This window comes from Poromitra crassiceps (assembly GCF_964638095.1).
Source record: "Poromitra crassiceps genome assembly, chromosome: 10".
Lineage (NCBI taxonomy): Eukaryota > Metazoa > Chordata > Actinopteri > Beryciformes > Melamphaidae > Poromitra > Poromitra crassiceps.
In genome coordinates this window covers 27,981,019-27,999,548 of record NC_139631.1, presented here as the reverse complement: position 1 = coordinate 27,999,548, position 18,530 = coordinate 27,981,019, and the positions used below count along the sequence as shown (strand labels likewise).

Below are 18,530 nucleotides of genomic sequence, written 5' to 3'. Positions count from 1 at the left end.
ATCGAGGGATTCATGGTCCCAAGACTTGTGGATAGTTCTTCTCTTTTGGCTTTGGGCCCGACCAAAAGTATTTTTGTCTTATCTTCATTCAGTTTGAACAAATTTGTGTTCATCCAATTGATAGCCAATAGACAAGTAGTGAGGGTGCTTAATGCTTCTGCATGATTTGGCTCTGCAGAAATGTATAGTTGTGGATCATCAGTATAACTATGGAAATTTACATTGCATTCTCTGACAATATCACATTATGGAAGCATGCATAGTGAGAAAAGCAGGGGACCAAACAGCAGAATTTAGACAGATGAAAGACAGATGAAAAATGTCCTCCCTGTAATGTAAGTTGTGAACCAGTTTAGGACACATTCACAGAGACCAACCCAGTTCTCGAGATGATCTATGAGAAAATTGTGGTCGATGGTGTCAAATGCTGCACTCAAGACCAAAAGAACCAGAACTGAGACCCTATTGGCATTAGTACTAAGTCTCAAATCATTGACTATTTTGGTGAGAGCAGTTTCTGCGCTCTGGTTGGCTCTGAACCTGACTGAAACTTCTCCAGAATGTTGTTTTCATTTAAAAAGTTGTTAATTTAGTTAGAAACCACTTTTGAGAAGCTTTGATATGCACTTGTTTTTGCTCAAAAAAGTTATATATTACACATTACACATTACTTGAAAAAGTAATGCCTAACTTTACTTAATTACTCCCTGGAGTCTCTCTGGCGAGATGACGACGGAGAGAAATAACATTAAACATTGTAAACTGTGGTTATACTTCAGTAGAATCAATCTATGAGGACAACGCTGGATGGTTGAAACACGACGAGCGTTCTCTCTAAACACAGCAAACGTGCAAATTGAACGTGCAGTGAAAGTAAAAAGTGCATGCGGAGAAATGCCATTTTCAACTACCTCGCTCATCAGGTAACGTTATGCAGGCTCAGCCTAGAGCCCACACACGGAGTTAACTATATTATACGAGCATAGGTTAATGATCTAATTGTGTCGCTATGGGTGTGTTCATAAATTCATTCTGAAATGGTCAGAGCATCATCTGAGCTGTCCTTCAGAAATTCAGTTTTCAGAGTTTCAGAGCAGGGGGGCGGATAATTATTTGGAGGCTGCAGGCACCCAACACTATTACAGACTTGTAATGTGATTACAGTAATGTGTTACTTTGTAATGCCTTACCCCCACCATTGGTAGTTATTTGGGACGCCACAGTTCAAATGTGATTTTTCTTCAACAGCTCTAATGATTTTCAGAGCAGTTTGAAACATTATCAAAAACCTTCTTAAACATTTAGTGGAGACAGGGTGAAGAGAGCAGGTGGAAGATTTACTCTGTATTACAATCTTATCTGTAACAGAAATACTAGAAAATGCGCTCAGGGATGTTTGACTTTTTTAACTTATATAGACAGTTCCAACTTGACGGCATAAACATTCTAAATGGTCCCAGCTAACTTCCTGTTGCAGTGTATACAGTCTACGATCCCAATATAATAGAGCTCAACAGTCACGTGACTTTTCGGGACGACATTTGCCCTGGAAGTAAGTTCCGCATTCATTTTCTCCATAGACATTTCGATAAATCCTTATATAACGAGTTTTAAGGCTGGAACCAAGCCAACCTGTGACCTACTGAATCATACGGGTGATTTATTTTTTATTTTTTCATGTTGTCGTTTCCTGACAGGAAATAAGCTAGGTTTCAAACTGTTCCCTACCAACACAATTCAGTGAAAACGGTCTACACTGCATAGCCTGAAGAAGGCCTGTTGTCCCTCCATCGGTCCTCTCTCGTTTCTGTCCACTGCGCTGCCTGAGCACGGCCATCATCTTCTCCATCACTACATTCCACCACAAGCCACTGTAGAGGAAACACAACGCTTCCTTGCTGATCAGCTATTGAATGAAGAGAGAAAAAGCCTGGACTGCCTTGTTGTCGTCCTCGGTGACTTCAGTCAAGGAAAACTATCCCAAGATCAGATATATCAGATCTCGAGTCTACATTCCACCACAAGCCAACGTAGAGGAAACACAACGCTTGCTTGCTGATCAGATGTTGAATGAAGAGAGAAAAAGCATAGACTCCCTTGTTGTAGTCTTCGGTGACTTAAATCAAGGAAAACTATGCCAAGAGCTCCCCACATACTGCCAGCTGATAACATGCCCGAGTAGAGGTGAGGATGTAGTGGATCACTGCTCCTGCACTATAAAAAATGCTTACCGCGCAGTTCCCCACGCTCCCCTGGGACACTCAGACCATGCCATCATACATTTGATTCCCACATACAGAGAGCTACTCAAATGTGCCAAACCTGTTCTGAAGACGTCAAAAAAGTGGAACAATGAAGCTGTGGAGGACCTCCCTCCATGCTCTGATCGCACAGATTGGGTTGTTTTCAGGGCTGCCATGACCAGTCTGGACGAAGATACTGATGCAGTCTGAGTCACATCCTATATGAGTTTCTGTGAGGATACCTGCATTCCAACACGCTCCACAGTGGACTACACCAACAACAAAATGCTGATTCACTGCCCACCTCAAGAAGCTCAGACTGGAGAAAGAGGAGGCGTTCAGAAGTGGAGACAAACAGCAGTTTAAAGAGAGCAAATACAGGTTTGAAAAAGCAATATGAGCTGCTAATTGCCTGCATTCACAACGTCTCCATCAGCAGGTCTCGGACAAATGACTCAGCCTCTGTCTGGAAAGCATTGAGAAAGATCATGGGCTACACGCCATCTGCCAAACACTCCATCGATGACCCTCATCTAGCCAGCTGCTTGAATGAGTTCTTCTGCTGCTTCGACAGACAACGCAGCCATGACCCCATCCCCTGCAACACCTCTCATATGCTCAGCCAGGCCGCCAACCTCTCCATCTGATTACTCACTATGGCTATTAAAATGAATGTTGAATCTTGAGTCATCCTCTCCCTCAGCCCTGGTTTGCTCAGGCACTAGTTCATAACTCTCTTGTTTGGTATTGTTCTCCTTGATGCCAAGCTCTTGGCGTAGCGTAGATCATTGAAGTGTTGCTTATGGGTTTCCTAATGGCAAATGCATGATCACCCTTTGTTTTCAGTCTAGACTGAGGAACAGCCAGAGGAGCTCTGCCTAAGGATCTCAGGCTGCATTCTGACTCTGTGATGTTAAAACATCTGAAATGTAGCTATAGACGGTTTTCACGGAATTGTCAGTCCTGCTCTGCTTCTCTTTTTTCTTTTTTCCTGTCCATAGCAAACACTGCAACAGGAAGTGAGCTGGGGTTCAATTTAGAATGTTTTTTGTTGTCAAGTTAAAACCGTCTATAGGCGCCAGACCAAGTCGTGCTTTAAAAGTGATCAGTAAAATGTCAAAATCGATTCTGACAGTTAAAACCCTGGTGGCTGCATTCTGTATGAGCTGGAGGTGTGAGAGGGACTTTCAACTGAGGCGGGAAACGAGAGTTGTAGTAATCTAGACTAGAGGAGATAAAGACATGGGTGACCTTCACCAGGTCGGTAGAAGATAAGAATAGTTTAATTTTTGATATATTTCTCAGCTGAAAGAAACAGGATTGCATTAACCTCTTGACATGCTCTTCAAAGCTGAGGTTACTGTCAAGAAACACCACCAAAGTTCTGTCCACTAGCATCATATTTCAAGGTAGGCCAATGGGGGAAAAAACTCACTACATAATGGATACAAGAAAATTCTAACTTGTAACTTTATTCAATGTATTTCAAGAACATAATCAGTACTTGCTGTGGTAACTGTCAGAAATGTGAACTAATAGGAATTCACATCTATGCGAGTGTGTTATTTATGTATTCATGAATTCATAGAAATGTGCTAAGGGGAATTACAATATACAGTGTTTAGGTGGTCCCAGCATGAGATAAATACAGTGTGCACTTGTACACCAAGCAGTGCGGTAGAAGTCAAACGAGCATCAACCCAGCTGGAGGCTGGTGCGCTATACATTCACATACAGTACCAGGAAGTCTCTAACTGCAGTGATTAAGTGCTCCAGCAAAATACAACATTAGTCTGCGCTGATTCACTGCTACAACATATCGTGTGTTCTTGACACGTTTGTTTCTCCCCTGGTGGTAAGGCATCTGAGTTTATTGGCCTTAAGTGCATATAATTCACAGCACTAATAAGTAGGCAGAGAGCCTGAGACTGGGAGCTGGAAATGCACATGGCCCGTAGTGTAAAGCTAAACATGGGACTCTTTCACTGGCATTCCCTTTCCGGCTTTATGAAACAGAAGCACAGGAGAAACCTAGACCACCTCAGGTTCTCTTTGAGAGAGAGAGAGAGAGAAAAAAGCCTTGGAAGTTTTTGAAAAATAATGGATGGCCTCAAAAGTCTTTCTGTCTCTGCTCTCTCTCTCTCTCTCTCTGTCTTGTCTGTGTGTCTCTACCTCTCTCTCTGTCTGTTTGTCTCTCTCGGATCAACTGAGGAAAAGCCTGTGATGGATATTTGTGTTGATATAGCAGTGATTTTAAAATGATTTCATCAGGAGTTCTTGACTGGACAAGACCATGAGGAAAAACCGAGGTCTTTGTGATGTCTAGTTTTGACCAATGGCATGTCTTACCCCAAAATGGGCCAATTCTGAATCCTTGCATTTGAACTAACAGGACCTGTACCACAGCTCTTTGAGGGTGGACAGGCCAAGACCGTAACAATCATTTCAATAAAACAACATCCATTTGATGTGTTTCCACTTTTCAACTCCATGACGTGGTGGAAGAATACTGTTTGACTGCCGATATGCAGAAAAACAAACAAACAAGAAAACCACAACCAGAGTAATAATAAAAATGACAACCGCTAAAAAGAAAAATGTTAAGCAAATTGGGTTACATGTTTGGCTTTTGCAGTTTTCTTTTTGATTCTTGTCTCTGGGAAACGGCGGTATGACTGGAAGAGTCTACTCCCGACCGCACTACAGTGGAGAGACTATACCGAGTGATTCACAGACAGTTACACCTCGCAGTGGATCGCCGCCGTTTGTCTTGGTGGTTGATATTTATTTACAGTATTCATGTGAGTGAACCACAGGCTGCTCAGACCTCGCTGTAGTCCATACAGTTCATGTGAGTGAACCACAGGCTGCTCAGACCTCGCTGTAGTCCATACAGTTCATGTGAGTGAACCACAGGCTGCTCAGACCTCGCTGTCCATACAGCTCATGTGAGTGAACCACAGGCTGCTCAGACCTCGCTGTAGTCCATACAGTTCATGTGAGTGAACCACAGGCTGCTCAGACCTCACTGTAGTCCTCCATACAGTTCATGTGAGTGAACCACAGGCTGCTCAGACCTCACTGTAGTCCATACAGTTCATGTGAGTGAACCACAGGCTGCTCAGACCTCGCTGTAGTCCATACAGTTCATGTGAGTGAACCACAGGCTGCTCAGACCTCGCTGTAGTCCATACAGTTCATGTGAGTGAACCACAGGCTGCTCAGACCTCGCTGTAGTCCATACAGTTCATGTGAGTGAACCACAGGCTGCTCAGACCTCGCTGTCCATACAGCTCATGTGAGTGAACCACAGGCTGCTCAGACCTCGCTGTAGTCCATACAGTTCATGTGAGTGAACCACAGGCTGCTCAGACCTCACTGTAGTCCTCCATACAGTTCATGTGAGTGAACCACAGGCTGCTCAGACCTCGCTGTAGTCCATACAGTCCATGTGAGTGAACCACAGGCTGCTCAGACCTCGCTGTAGTCCATACAGTTCATGTGAGTGAACCACAGGCTGCTCAGACCTCACTGTCCATACAGTTCATGTGAGTGAACCACAGGCTGCTCAGACCTCGCTGTAGTCCATACAGTCCATGTGAGTGAACCACAGGCTGCTCAGACCTCGCTGTAGTCCATACAGTTCATGTGAGTGAACCACAGGCTGCTCAGACCTCGCTGTAGTCCATACAGTTCATGTGAGTGAACCACAGGCTGCTCAGACCTCACTGTCCATACAGTTCATGTGAGTGAACCACAGGCTGCTCAGACCTCGCTGTAGTCCATACAGTCCATGTGAGTGAACCACAGGCTGCTCAGACCTCGCTGTAGTCCATACAGTTCATGTGAGTGAACCACAGGCTGCTCAGACCTCGCTGTAGTCCATACAGTTCATGTGAGTGAACCACAGGCTGCTCAGACCTCGCTGTAGTCCATACAGTTCATGTGAGTGAACCACAGGCTGCTCAGACCTCACTGTAGTCCATACCGTTCATGTGAGTGAACCACAGGCTGCTCAGACCTCACTGTAGTCCATACAGTTCATGTGAGTGAACCACAGACTGCTCAGACCTCACTGTAGTCCATACAGTTCATGTGAGTGAACCACAGGCTGCTCAGACCTCACTGTAGTCCATACAGTTCATGTGAGTGAACCACAGGCTGCTCAGACCTCACTGTCATACTTACATACAGTTTGTCTTGGTGGTTGATATTTATTTACAGTATTTATGTGAGTGAACCACTCAGACCTCGCTGCAGTCCATACAGTTCCCTGACACTGAATGCAGTATGTTTCCCTCTGTCTGCTTTCAGGCCACATAGTGCCACACTGTGCCCACGATTTATGGGAATTCTTCACATTATCAGTGCCTGCCTGGCCGCTGTCGCCTCTCACTTCCTGCTCTTTATCTGACCTGACGCCTCTGCACGCTGGCCGAGGGCGCTGATGGGGCGAGCTCGCTCCTCCGTGCCCAAACCTCCCCTGCTGAGGACCCTTGACCACCCGTGTACACGCAGATACAGAGGTTCTTTCTCTCTGTCTCTGCCATGCTTCTGCCTACACAGCACCCACCCACTCACTTCCTTGTTTTCTCTGACAGACTTGTTATTTTGAGACAGAAAAACAAATGGGGACTTGAGCATCGCTGATGTTATTAGGATTTAATTGACATTTTGGTCTGCTGTATTTTACGATGTGTTACATTATAAATTAGTATGAGGGTGGTGCCAGGCCCAGCATAAAGTAAGTGAAAATGCTCCACTATAAAAAATAAAAATAAAAGTTAAACCTTTGTTTTTGAATGGCAATAGAAGGCAAAGATAACCTAGCTTATTGTAATAGGGGGGGTATTGTCCTCTGAGCCATGGGAATAAAAGGTGACTTTAGGACAGCAGCAGGGAGTTGGGCAGACTGATAAGGAAAGCTTTGTTTCCCTCCATGCCCACAGTGAGTTGTGGTATCGTTTTCAGTGTGGCTGCGTTCTTTTGGCTTTGTCTTCCACACCTACGTTTCCCTCCTCTCCATGGGTTTGACCTTATGGTCTGGCTAGCTGTCTGGAGAAGCACACAAACAAACAGGCAGACCACACACATGCACGCATGCATACGCACACACAGACACACACACACACACACACACACACACACACACACACACACACACACACACACACACAGAGAGGCACAGGCACACACACACACACACACACACACACACGCACAGGCATACACACACACACAGGCACACACCATGTTGTAATGTGGCTTACATACTAACTGAACACAATATTTTACATGCCCATATTCTGCTAATTCTCTAATCCAGGTGTGTTGTTCTTGTTTGCAGCCACAGGTGTAGTGGATGAGCGCAGTATCGTTTTACATACATTTCATCCTGAGAGTCGATTTCTCAGGTCGTGACCTCTGCCCCAGATGAGTCTGCCGCAGAGAGTTAAGTCTTCAGTCTGTTTGTTTTACCTTAAAGCGTACATGTAGGTATGTGGTGGTGAGTGAGGCCTCCGCTTCTTTCCGCATCAGAACTCTTCTCCTCTCCTTTCTTTCTTTCTTGTTATCTGCACTGATCGTGCAATATTCAAAAATGGAATTGTCAAAGCACATTTACATCTTAGGCCACCGTGTGATGTAAAATTCATATTGTTATCAGTATTGTAGATGCATCAAACTTCTTATATACGACTGAACAACTGCTCTGAAAAGATGCTGTGTCTTCTGTGTGAGTGTGTCAGTAGCTCAGTGGAAACATGTGGCAGTGGGTCTGACTTCCCACACCTTGGCAGGAGCTGGACTGACCTTTAGCTTTATCTCTGTGTCTCAGGAGGGAAGCAGAAGAATGAGAGAAGAAGGAGAGAACCAAGAAAGTGTTTCCCTTTCCACAGCGACCTTCAATCAATTAGACAAAAATAACCTTCTATCCATTTCTTTAACCCTTGTGCCTCACTAGCGACCTAAAAGCGCCCTTTCAATTGTTGTTTTTTCCGATCATCTTGGCTGTGATTATGCTATAGCCATGTGGCAAACCACAGATCCTATATTCAACGTACAATTATGTAATTTTCTGCCGATAGGGGTCTCACTCTCACAATAATAACAAAAGAGAGGGTGTCATGGCGTCGTGAAGGCGCATGGGAGCTTACTAAAATGATATGTGCGTGTGTTTAGTTGCTATTTAATTTAATTGGTCAGAGTGTGGTGTGTGTATAGCCTGGGAAACGGATGTTTCTGCGAGCTCATGTTTTAGTTGCTCTGGCAGATGCGTCTGGCCGCCCTTCTGTTCAGACACATTTCCTCCCGGCCTGAAAACCGCCGAGCCAATCACAGCCCCTTTATTACACGGCTTTGTTTAATATTCCTCTGATTGGTCAATCACGGCATTCTACGTCTGTTATTTCTATATAGCAGCAACCCGCTGTTAGTAGACCGTTGCTACTGTATGAACGCGGTTCTGATGAACTCTGGAGGACAACGTTCAGTCATGTCAATCCACAGGAAGAAGTCCAGTAAATGTAACAGTTGCTTCACGTCGTGGCCCGGACGTCATCCTGTCAGGGTTTATTTCACGATAATGACCGGCTCGCTGTAACAGCTGATCTCATGGTGGTTGGCAAATCAGCTGATCAGTAGCGTTAGTCTGTTTACATATAGTATGTTTCAGCGCTCCATCACACGTTTCATTGCTCTGATTGGTTGAGACATCTTGGAATGCGTCTGTTGGTAGCGCCCCCCTGGAAATAGAATTTGCATTGAGAGATTCCAGACTCATTTGCATTTGTGATGCACACCATGCATCACTTTTAGCTATTGTCCTACTAGCAGAGTAGACTGTTTATATACACGATACTTGACTGTTGTTTCCCCAGAGGGCAAACACACCACTGGCAGAACAATGTAACACACAGATGACCCTCAGGTTCAGAAAGATATATGATGGTGTTTTACAGTACAGTCACCTTTGATTTGGTCATAATAATGACTGGGACCTTGTCTTATTATACAGTAGACGTACTGTACGTTAAAGGTTTAATTATACACTTGACACTGTTCAGTTAGTGTGCTTAGCATGTCAGTGTCCCAAGCCCTCACATTATCCTTTATCTTAGATGGCTGATTTATGACTCAAAGACTTTCTACTGGAAGTCCTGCTGAAATTCAGGCACATGTAGCAGAGGGTTCAGGCACATGTAGCAGAGGGGAGGAGAGGCGGTATTTGACCTTCAAGTTTATGACTCATTGCAATTTGTGCAACTCCACATGTGTGCACACACATACGCTCTACTGTGTACTCCCCTCTTATCTGGACTTGTCCATCTATCTCTCCTCCGCTCTCCGCCTTTATTCTCTCTCTCTCTCTCTCTCTCTCTCTCTCTCTCTCTCTCCAGTTCTCAACTCTCCACTGTGATAGCTGATGTGTGCTGAGCGTTCTGGCTGCCGTGCATCACCCAAGTGGATGCTACACATCGATGGTGGTGGATGAGTTGAGCCCCCCCTCCCACCCCCTGATATGTGAATCTAGAAAGGAGCTATATAAATTCAATTCATTATTGGTCTGTACTGTAAAAGTCAGTGCATCCTTCAACCCAGGCATGATCACTCTTAAACTGCAGCAGGATCCAGTCCAAAATTCATCATTAATGTAAGACCAAGCTAAACACAACCCACTCTCATTGGGCCTTTACTTACTCTAGTCTCACTGATTCAAACAAGCCGTTGTACAGTTGTGTAAGAAGCTGCTTGGAGTCATGCAGCCTTGCACAAACACAGCCTCCCAGCTGTGTCAAGTTGTCCGAGACCTACGGAGCTCTGTGTCATACGGCCTCGCTCTCAGTCCCAGAGAGAGGCTGCACTGGATCACTGTGACATCCTGATGTGTCTCTACACTTTTATGAGGCTTTGGGAGCCTCGTCTTCTTTAGATCCTGGGTGGTCCCCTCCGTGTGCCGATTCCATTAGGGCCACTTTTGTTAAATCACTGATTTCCTTGTTGTGATCAGGCTGGCCTCATCACGTTTGGGACTCCTTCCTCATTGGCTCAGCGGACCATGACTGAGCAGCTTTAGAAAACTTCTGCAAAGATCTTTTTTTTTGTCAAGTGTTGTTCCGTGTTAATTTGTTTGTTGAATGATATTGTATAGGGTTCATTGTCACTCAGCGGTCACAGTCTACAGTGGTGATTCTCAACTCTTTTCATATCAAGGACCCCTTATTTAGTCCACATTAGGGCTACAGACCCCCATTCGATGACTTTACTTTTCTCTTAAACCCTAATCTGAGGACATTTTGTGTGTTAGATATGATTTGGTCCATGACTAGCTGTATTGTACTGTAGGTAGAGGGATAACAGTGAAACTATGATAAAAAAAAACAGCCATAGTGTAATTCAGTTAGCTTCTTGTAAATTAAACCCCCCCCCCAAGTACCCTGGTGGTCCCTGGACCCCATAACCAGCTCTTAAATAAGACTTAACCATGTTAATGTTTTTGTGGTTTCCTTAAATAAGAGAATTTTGCAGGGGTAAATGTGCAGAAAGCAGAGAGAGAAAGAGAGAAAGATGAAAGAAAGGGAGAGGGAGACTAGCAGAGAATAGGACTATTTGAGACGTAACAGCTAGAGACAGGTAGCCTGGCTCAGAGACAGGTAGCAAGAGATGGGAAGCTAATGTCCACTCATGCAACGTGTTCAGGTTCAGCGACGGCGGGGAAAACAGCTGTGTGGCCTGCCAGGACAGCATCGGCCCCGGACAAAAATGACAAGTATTTTATGAGAGCTTTTGAAGATGGCAGCTTTATTATAGTGGGTCTGCGACCCCGACGCAGTCCAGTGAAGATTTAGCACCTCACCACCTTCTGGTTTCCCAGTGCGTTATGACCAGTCCCTCTCTGTCTCTTTCTGCGTGTGCGAGAAAGAGCGTCTGAGAGCTGTTTCCAAGGTAACAGGCAAACAAATATTGTGCGGTTTTCTGCAGGTATGTTTAGAATGACAACTTTGATGAGTATATACTCATTCCAGGCCAGGCTGCTGTTCTGATTCTCTGTGCCTCAGGGTTGTCTCTTGAATAACAGCATATCTAATTGTTGCTGCACAGTGCACACCATTTCGTGTCGGGCCATATGAAATCCATCTTTTCCCCCCAAATTAAATTCAGTTATATATATATACGGTATATATATATATATATATATATATATATATATATATATATATATATATATATATATATACACCGTATATATATATATATATATATATATATATATATATATGAGAAAACCAAGTTGTGAGGTAAGGGTGCCATGCAAGACCGACCCCCCTCTCAAAACACCCCAATCGAAAACTGAATAATTTTTCTAGGCCTATTTCACAATGATGGAATCATTTAGGTTACTACTTTTGATTTTGATAATTAGGCTTACTTTGATCAATTTCAGCCAAATCATGGCTTTTTGCGGAAATCATATGGCCCTAATTTCTTGCGCAGCAACAATTCGTCAGTAGTATATCGTCCTATATACCCCATTTCAAATCGACTGGAGTGGAATCTCTGAAATTTAACAGACCAACAAAAATTTTACAAAATTGTCTCCATTTATCTGTAGCCCACTGTAATATCTGTGCACTGCTCCGTGGCTCTGTGGCTCTGCACCACAATGAAAACCACAAGGCTGGAACTATTCTATCTTCTGCTTCAGATCTATCAGATCTGAAGCTGTTCTGCGAGTGGAGGAGAGAGGAACTGTCCGCTCACACCGACAGTTTTACAGTGAGCACTGAATTCATGCTGTCTTTCCCCAGTTATAACACTTCATCATCTGAAAAGTATCCCACTTCAAAGGAAACAAGCTGTTGTATTGTTGCCGCTTATGAAAAAAAAATGCTTGTTCATATTACAAGGCTACTGGAGATGATGGTGAGGTATAGATGCATTGTCTCAAATCCATCCATCCATCCATCCACTCTCTAGCAGCTTATCCAGGTACACAGAAAAGTATTGAGTCTAGTCTTATTTTGGTCTCAGTCTCTCTCTTTCCTCCTTCCTTCAGGTGCACTTGGGCTCTGTGGAGCTACAGCCGGCCCCGGACGCCCAGGAGCTGAACCGCGAGATGATTGGCCAGTCCCTCCAGCACAGCACTGATCTGGAGTCAGAAAATCAACAGCTATCGGAGGAGAACCTTAGACTCAAACAGGAGCACCAGCGCATCCTCGGAGAGTAAGGACACAGAGAAAAGCAGCCTCGTGTTTTGCGCTGGTGGATCAGAATGTGTGCGTGTTTATGCACATGTAAAAAATGATTCGTGTGACGGAGAATAAGTGATCTAATTCAATAGGAAAGTAAGAAAGCCCTAAAGAATATTATTATTTCCTTAAGATGTTGGGATCTCGTGTTTGTTGATTGTGTTGTTTGCATGCCAGCTGTTTTCAAGCACAGTAATCACCCAGAATGACATCATCACTGGTCGCCCTCTTCAGAGCACTGCGGGTTCCACCCAGGGTTTGCAAAGTGAGCTTGTGATTTCTGGGAACTGATTCAAATTGATTTCCTTGTATTTACTTCATGCCTGGTGCTTTTCAATAGCATTTCATGTAATTGTTTCTCTGCTGGCTTAATCCTTGGCTCTGTGCTAACGCATGGAGCGTTGCCACAGACGGCAGATGAGAGTGGCTTACGCCTGGGCAGGGTGGAGTCAGCAGCATCCTACTCTTTAGTAAATGACTCACAGAGAGGACAGACAGACAAGTAGCTTCAGCTGTTAAAGTGTGTGTCTCTGTGTGTGTGGGGGGGGGGGGGCGGCTTGAGGTGCCACTGTATGGCGGCACGGTGGTGAAGCAAGAAGGTCCTGGGTTCGATTCCTGCCTGGGACGCTGTTGGCACTGGGGGTATGTCTCCCCCTGCCTTCAGTGCCTAGTGCCCAGGTGGGGTATCTTGTGAAAAGGGCCTTTCTGTGTGGAGTTTGCATGTTCTCCCCGTGCTCACCTGGGATTTCCTCCAGATAAGCCCCCCCCCACTAAAAACAGGCAAGGAGATCATTGCCTGACCAACCACGTTTGGAAGAAGAACAGTCCCCGGGCGCTTCACTGCAGGCTGCCCACCGCTCCTGGCCTATCCCCATGGAGGACGAGCCGGGGTCAAATAGGGAGAACAAGTTTCACGGCACCACTGTAGCATGTTTGTGTGTGTGCACCCGTGTGTCGTGTGTGTGTGTGCATGCGGTGCGTTTGTTTGTGATAAATAAAGACGCGTTTGTCCGTCCGGTTTAATCTTAATCTAATGTGCGTTTGTGTGTCCATGTCTGTGTGTTTCTCTCACCAGACTGGGGCAGCATGTTCAAGATAAGGAGAAGATGGAGAGTAAACTGTACTCTCGTTTTGTCATGGTGTTGAATGAGAAGAAGGCCAAGATCAGAGGCCTGCAGGATCAGCTGCAGCAGATAAAAGAGCGGCAGAGAGAAGAGGAGGGGAGAGAGAGGTCAGTAGACTGCTTCTGTCTTTCCAGCCTTTCCAGTTTGAGACTCGGGACCCAATCACATATCTAAAATGTTGTCCATTGTTCCCTTTTCTAGTGTTATTTTCATGCATTCGATTTTTGACATGGTTTACCACCCATTTTTACCATCAATGTAATCAATCTGTATAGGAAGCAACAAAAAGTGACATATTTCTTTGAAATAGTCATTACAGGAAGTCCTTATCCTGAGTCCAGTGAAATGCTGGCCAACAGTTGTTGCCCTGTTGATGCATAGACATACTAGATTGTCCTTGCCACTGGGGGATTTACGTTTAGTATTCATCAGACACAGCTTTCATGACTTGTTACTGTACCTGACTAACTCCAGATGATGCACTAATCTGTCCCCAGTTAGGCTCAACTTTGAATGATTATTTGCAGTTGCTTCTACTGTAGGGCTGCAACTAACAATTATTTTCATTATTGATTAATCTGTTCTTAATTAATTAATCTGTTGTTCTCGTTTGGTCTATAAAATGTCACAAAATGGTGAAAAATGTCGATCGCCCTTTTCCCCAATGTCCAAGATGACATCCTCAAATGTCTTCCTTTGTCCTGACCAACAGTCCATGAGCCAAAAGAGAATCAGTTTACTGTCATAGAAGACTAAAGAAACCAGAAAATATTTACAAGACATTATTCTTTTATCTATCTTCTTGGCAATTCTTATATCTATTATTCAAGATATTATTATTATCTACATTATTATATATATATTAAGATATTATACAAGATAAGGCTCTGTCCGTCTCCGTCTTTAACGTAGGGTATAATTGGGCCTTTAGCGAGCCCTGTAACTCATAGTTTTTCAGGCACTTAAATCTCTGATTGAGTCTCTGTCTGATTATTGAGGCTACTAACTGTTTAACTGTCTAACTGTTTCTCCATTGAGTTTGTGTCAGCACAGACACACCGAGACTCAAAGCAGCACATATGTGCGGTGTCATAAGTGCAGGAAATCGTCATTTCCTGTATTGTACCGGTAGTTCATTGTCGTTCACTAAAACACTTTCAGCGCTTGACAGCATTACATCTTGATTGTTTGAAAACTACATTAGCGAGAATCGCCAGCTCCATGCATCATGCACTTGAAATGAATCCAAAACAAAAACGTCTTGGCGGGCTGTAAACGTAACGATGGGCTGTTCAATTATAAGATGTATGGGAAACAATACTCAATGGGACACCAGCAAACTAATATAATGTATAGCAATCAGAGTTTTGACCGAATACATGTCAGGTCATTTACTCTTCTTTTTTCTAAGCTCATTGTCCTCTTGTAGCTACAAAGGGAAACTTGTGTCTAAGCAGGCCAGGGCTGTTAGAACTGTGTACTGTATGTGTTGGCCACACCTCTGGCATTTGTGGAGCACAGACGGTGGCTAATTTATGTTATTACAAGTCTGCTTTATATCTCCCGTCATTGCAGGCCACATGCGTATGAATGGAAGATTACTCATAGCCATAATCATAATCGCTCTTCGTGTGCCTGGCTGTGCCGCTGTCCCTTGGGCTCAATAATATCAAATACTGTAAGATGATTACCTAGAGGCTTTGCCAGCATTGTAAAGTGCGATATTGTCTAATGCGTATTCAGCAGTTAGCTCGGGGTCTCCTCGCTTTGTTTCCACTCTTTTCCCACTTCCTCACTTTCCTCCCCTTTCATTTCCCTCAGTGGCCATGACGCATCAGAGGGTGAAGATGGCCATGACGCATCAGAGGGTGAAGATGGCCATGGTGCATCAGAGGGTGAAGATGGCCATGGTGCATCAGAGGGTGAAGATGGCCATGGTGCATCAGAGGGTGAAGATGGCAGTGGCAACAGACAGGAAGAAGCAGCCCAGAGCATCGCCCCAACTCAGGACGCAACTATTCTCATCACAGGTGTGTGTGTGTGTGTGTGTGTGTGTGTGTGTGTGTGTGTGTGTGTGTGTGTGTGTGTGTGTGTGTGTGTGTGTGTGTGTGTGTGTGTGTGTGTGTGTGTGTGTGTGTGTGTGTGTGTGTGTGTGTGTGTGTGTGTGTGTTTATCAGAAGGAAGCTCGTCTGGCACACTGCAAATTCTCTCACAAATCAAGTGTCATCAGGAGGAATATTTGCGTATTACAAATGAATAATATAAACAATATAAATAAAACTAATGGTGGCAAATTTGTGTCATTTGTCTAAAAAAAAGTGCTGAAAAATAAATAATGGGAACAAATCTTTGCCTAAGAATTGATGGCACAATAAAAGGTCAAACTTAGCCCTCTGTGTCTCACGGCAAGGTCAGTCAATTGTTTTAGTGTTTGTATGGACTGTCGTAGATTCTACACATCATGTGTTTGTATGGACTGTAGTAGATTCTACACATCATGTGTTTGTATGGACTGTAGTAGATTCTACACATCATGTGTTTGTATGGACTGTAGTAGATTCTACACATCATGTGTTTGTATGGACTGTCGTAGATTCTACACATCATGAATCATCTCTTTGCCCTCTCATTACTCACAATGCAATAACAAACACAGGGCTTTCTCCAGGCATAAGGCCCAGCCAGACCAATACACATCATAATACATGATGAGATTTGGCATTCGTGTGTGTGTGTGTGTGTGTGTGTGTGTGTGTGTGTGTGTGTGTGTGTGTGTGTGTGTGTGTGTGTGTGTGTGTGTGTGTGTGTGTGTGTGTGTGTGTGTGTGTGTGTGTTTGTGTGTGTGCGCGCGCGCGCGCATGCAATGGGATTTCGTTAGGTTTCCGTTCATGGGATAATGACTGTAATTCAGCATAAATTAACTAATTAACATTTAATCACAAAGCGACCTAAACACACACACACACACGTCACACGGGGTAAAGCAGATGGGGCCATGTAAGGTAAATGCTGTATGCCTGAACATGTGTTGTGTGTTGGCTTCCAGGAATATGCTTCAAACTTGGATGGACTGCTGTTATGATCCCAGCCATCTGTTCTGTTCGACTGGTGATTACGGCTGTCTAATAAGGAAGGTTTTGGATAGTCGTCCACTCCTGTTACAGGCTACTGTAACTCACTGCTGTTTGACTTTGGCATAGGGCACCCTTATAGAAATGTACTGTTACACTGACACACAGAGCACATTTCATTCCCATATTGCAGTGGTTCCCAACCTTTTGTGTCTTATGTACCCGGGCCGTTGAGCTGTTTTTCCATGACAATAGTACCCCTCACTCATGCGTGTTGATGATTAGATACAAGTAAATCTATACAAAATATATGTTTCACTGAACTGCCGGTGTTTGGGCTTTTTAGTTGTTGTTTTTTGCCATTATCAGTAGCAGAACAGTGTAGCAGTTGACACTTGCCAGCAGAGCTAGTTGCGGCACACACATCACATTTTAACAATGGGCTTATGAAATGACTTGGAATATATATATATATTTATTTATCATTTAGGAGGTCAATTGTATTCCCCAATCATTCCAAGTACCCCCTGCAAGCTGCTCAAGTACCCTTAGGGGTACACGTACCCCTGGTTGGGAATCACTGCCATATTGCACCGTTGCTCTGTGTACAGCATAAGCATATCAGGGTGTAGCAGGGTGTGAGTATTGAACATGGCACATGTTCGCCCATTCCCGTTACTCCGTATGATGTCATAGGTCACGCTGTGACTCAGTGACGATGCCGACTCTTAAGTGAAACTCTTAGATTTGCTCGAGCTCCTTTTACTGTCCAATAAACTGCACAGTTGAAAGTAATGGATTATGGAGGCGGGGGGGTTTCGACCTAACTTGAAAACGCACATGGACAGAGCATAGACCCTGGGGTAGCTGGGTTCTGGGAAGCACTATTCGGTGAGTCATATAAACCCACCCAGCAAAGTCCACTGTGATTGTTTCAACACAGCGAGGTGGTCTTGCCCTAACAGCATCATGGAGAGCCGGCGTGATGTCACGCTTTGCTGAGTCATACCCCCCCCCCCCTCCCGCACTACAGCGCTGCAATGTGCTGGGGTGACCACACGGCCTGCTCTCTCAACGGCCCCGCCCCCTCCCAAGTGCTTCATTCAGTTTGCAAAACACATGGATGCTGTAGTAACATCAGCCGGTCCCAACAAAGACTATCAGCATTATTCCTCCACCGTGGCGTGTGCTGTCTGCTGTTATTTGTTGATCTTCTGCTCTCTTTCATACGCACACACTGCTGCCCTCCCTGCGCTCTCTCTCTCTCTCATACGCACACACTGCCGCTCTCTCTCTCTCTCTCTCTCTCTCTCTCTCTCATACGCACACACTGCTGCCCTCCCTGCGCTCTCTCTCTCTCTCTCTCTCTCTCTCTCATATGCACACACTGCCACCCTCCCTGTGCTCTCTCTCTCTCATATGCACACACTGCCACCCTCCCTGTGCTCTCTCTCTCTCATATGCACACACTGCCACCCTCCCTGCGCTTTCTCTCTCTCTCTCTCTCTCTCTCTCATACGCACACACTGCCGCCCTCCCTGCGCGCTCTCTCTCTCTCTCTCATACGCACACACTGCCGCCCTCCCTGCGCGCTCTCTCTCTCTCTCTCATATGCACACACTGCCACCCTCCCTGTGCTCTCTCTCTCTCATATGCACACACTGCCACCCTCCCTGTGCTCTCTCTCTCTCTCTCTCTCTCTCTCTCTCTCATATGCACACACTGCCACCCTCCCTGTGCTCTCTCTCTCTCATATGCACACACTGCCACCCTCCCTGCGCTTTCTCTCTCTCTCTCTCTCTCTCTCATACGCACACACTGCCGCCCTCCCTGCGCGCTCGCTCT

The 18,530-nt window shown here is 44.9% G+C and overlaps 1 protein-coding gene across 1 annotated transcript in view; it reads left to right on the top strand.

The window, feature by feature from the left end:
* Positions 1–18,530, top strand: part of LOC310783082 (DNA repair protein XRCC4-like) — a 48,399-nt gene that overhangs the window by 20,850 nt on the left and 9,019 nt on the right. Inside the window, exons 4-6 of the mRNA XM_083643870.1 lie at positions 12,298–12,464; positions 13,566–13,721; positions 15,436–15,644. Of these exons, the coding sequence (XP_083499996.1) occupies positions 12,298–12,464; positions 13,566–13,721; positions 15,436–15,644 (532 nt within the window). The remainder of the gene's footprint in view (positions 1–12,297; positions 12,465–13,565; positions 13,722–15,435; positions 15,645–18,530) is intronic.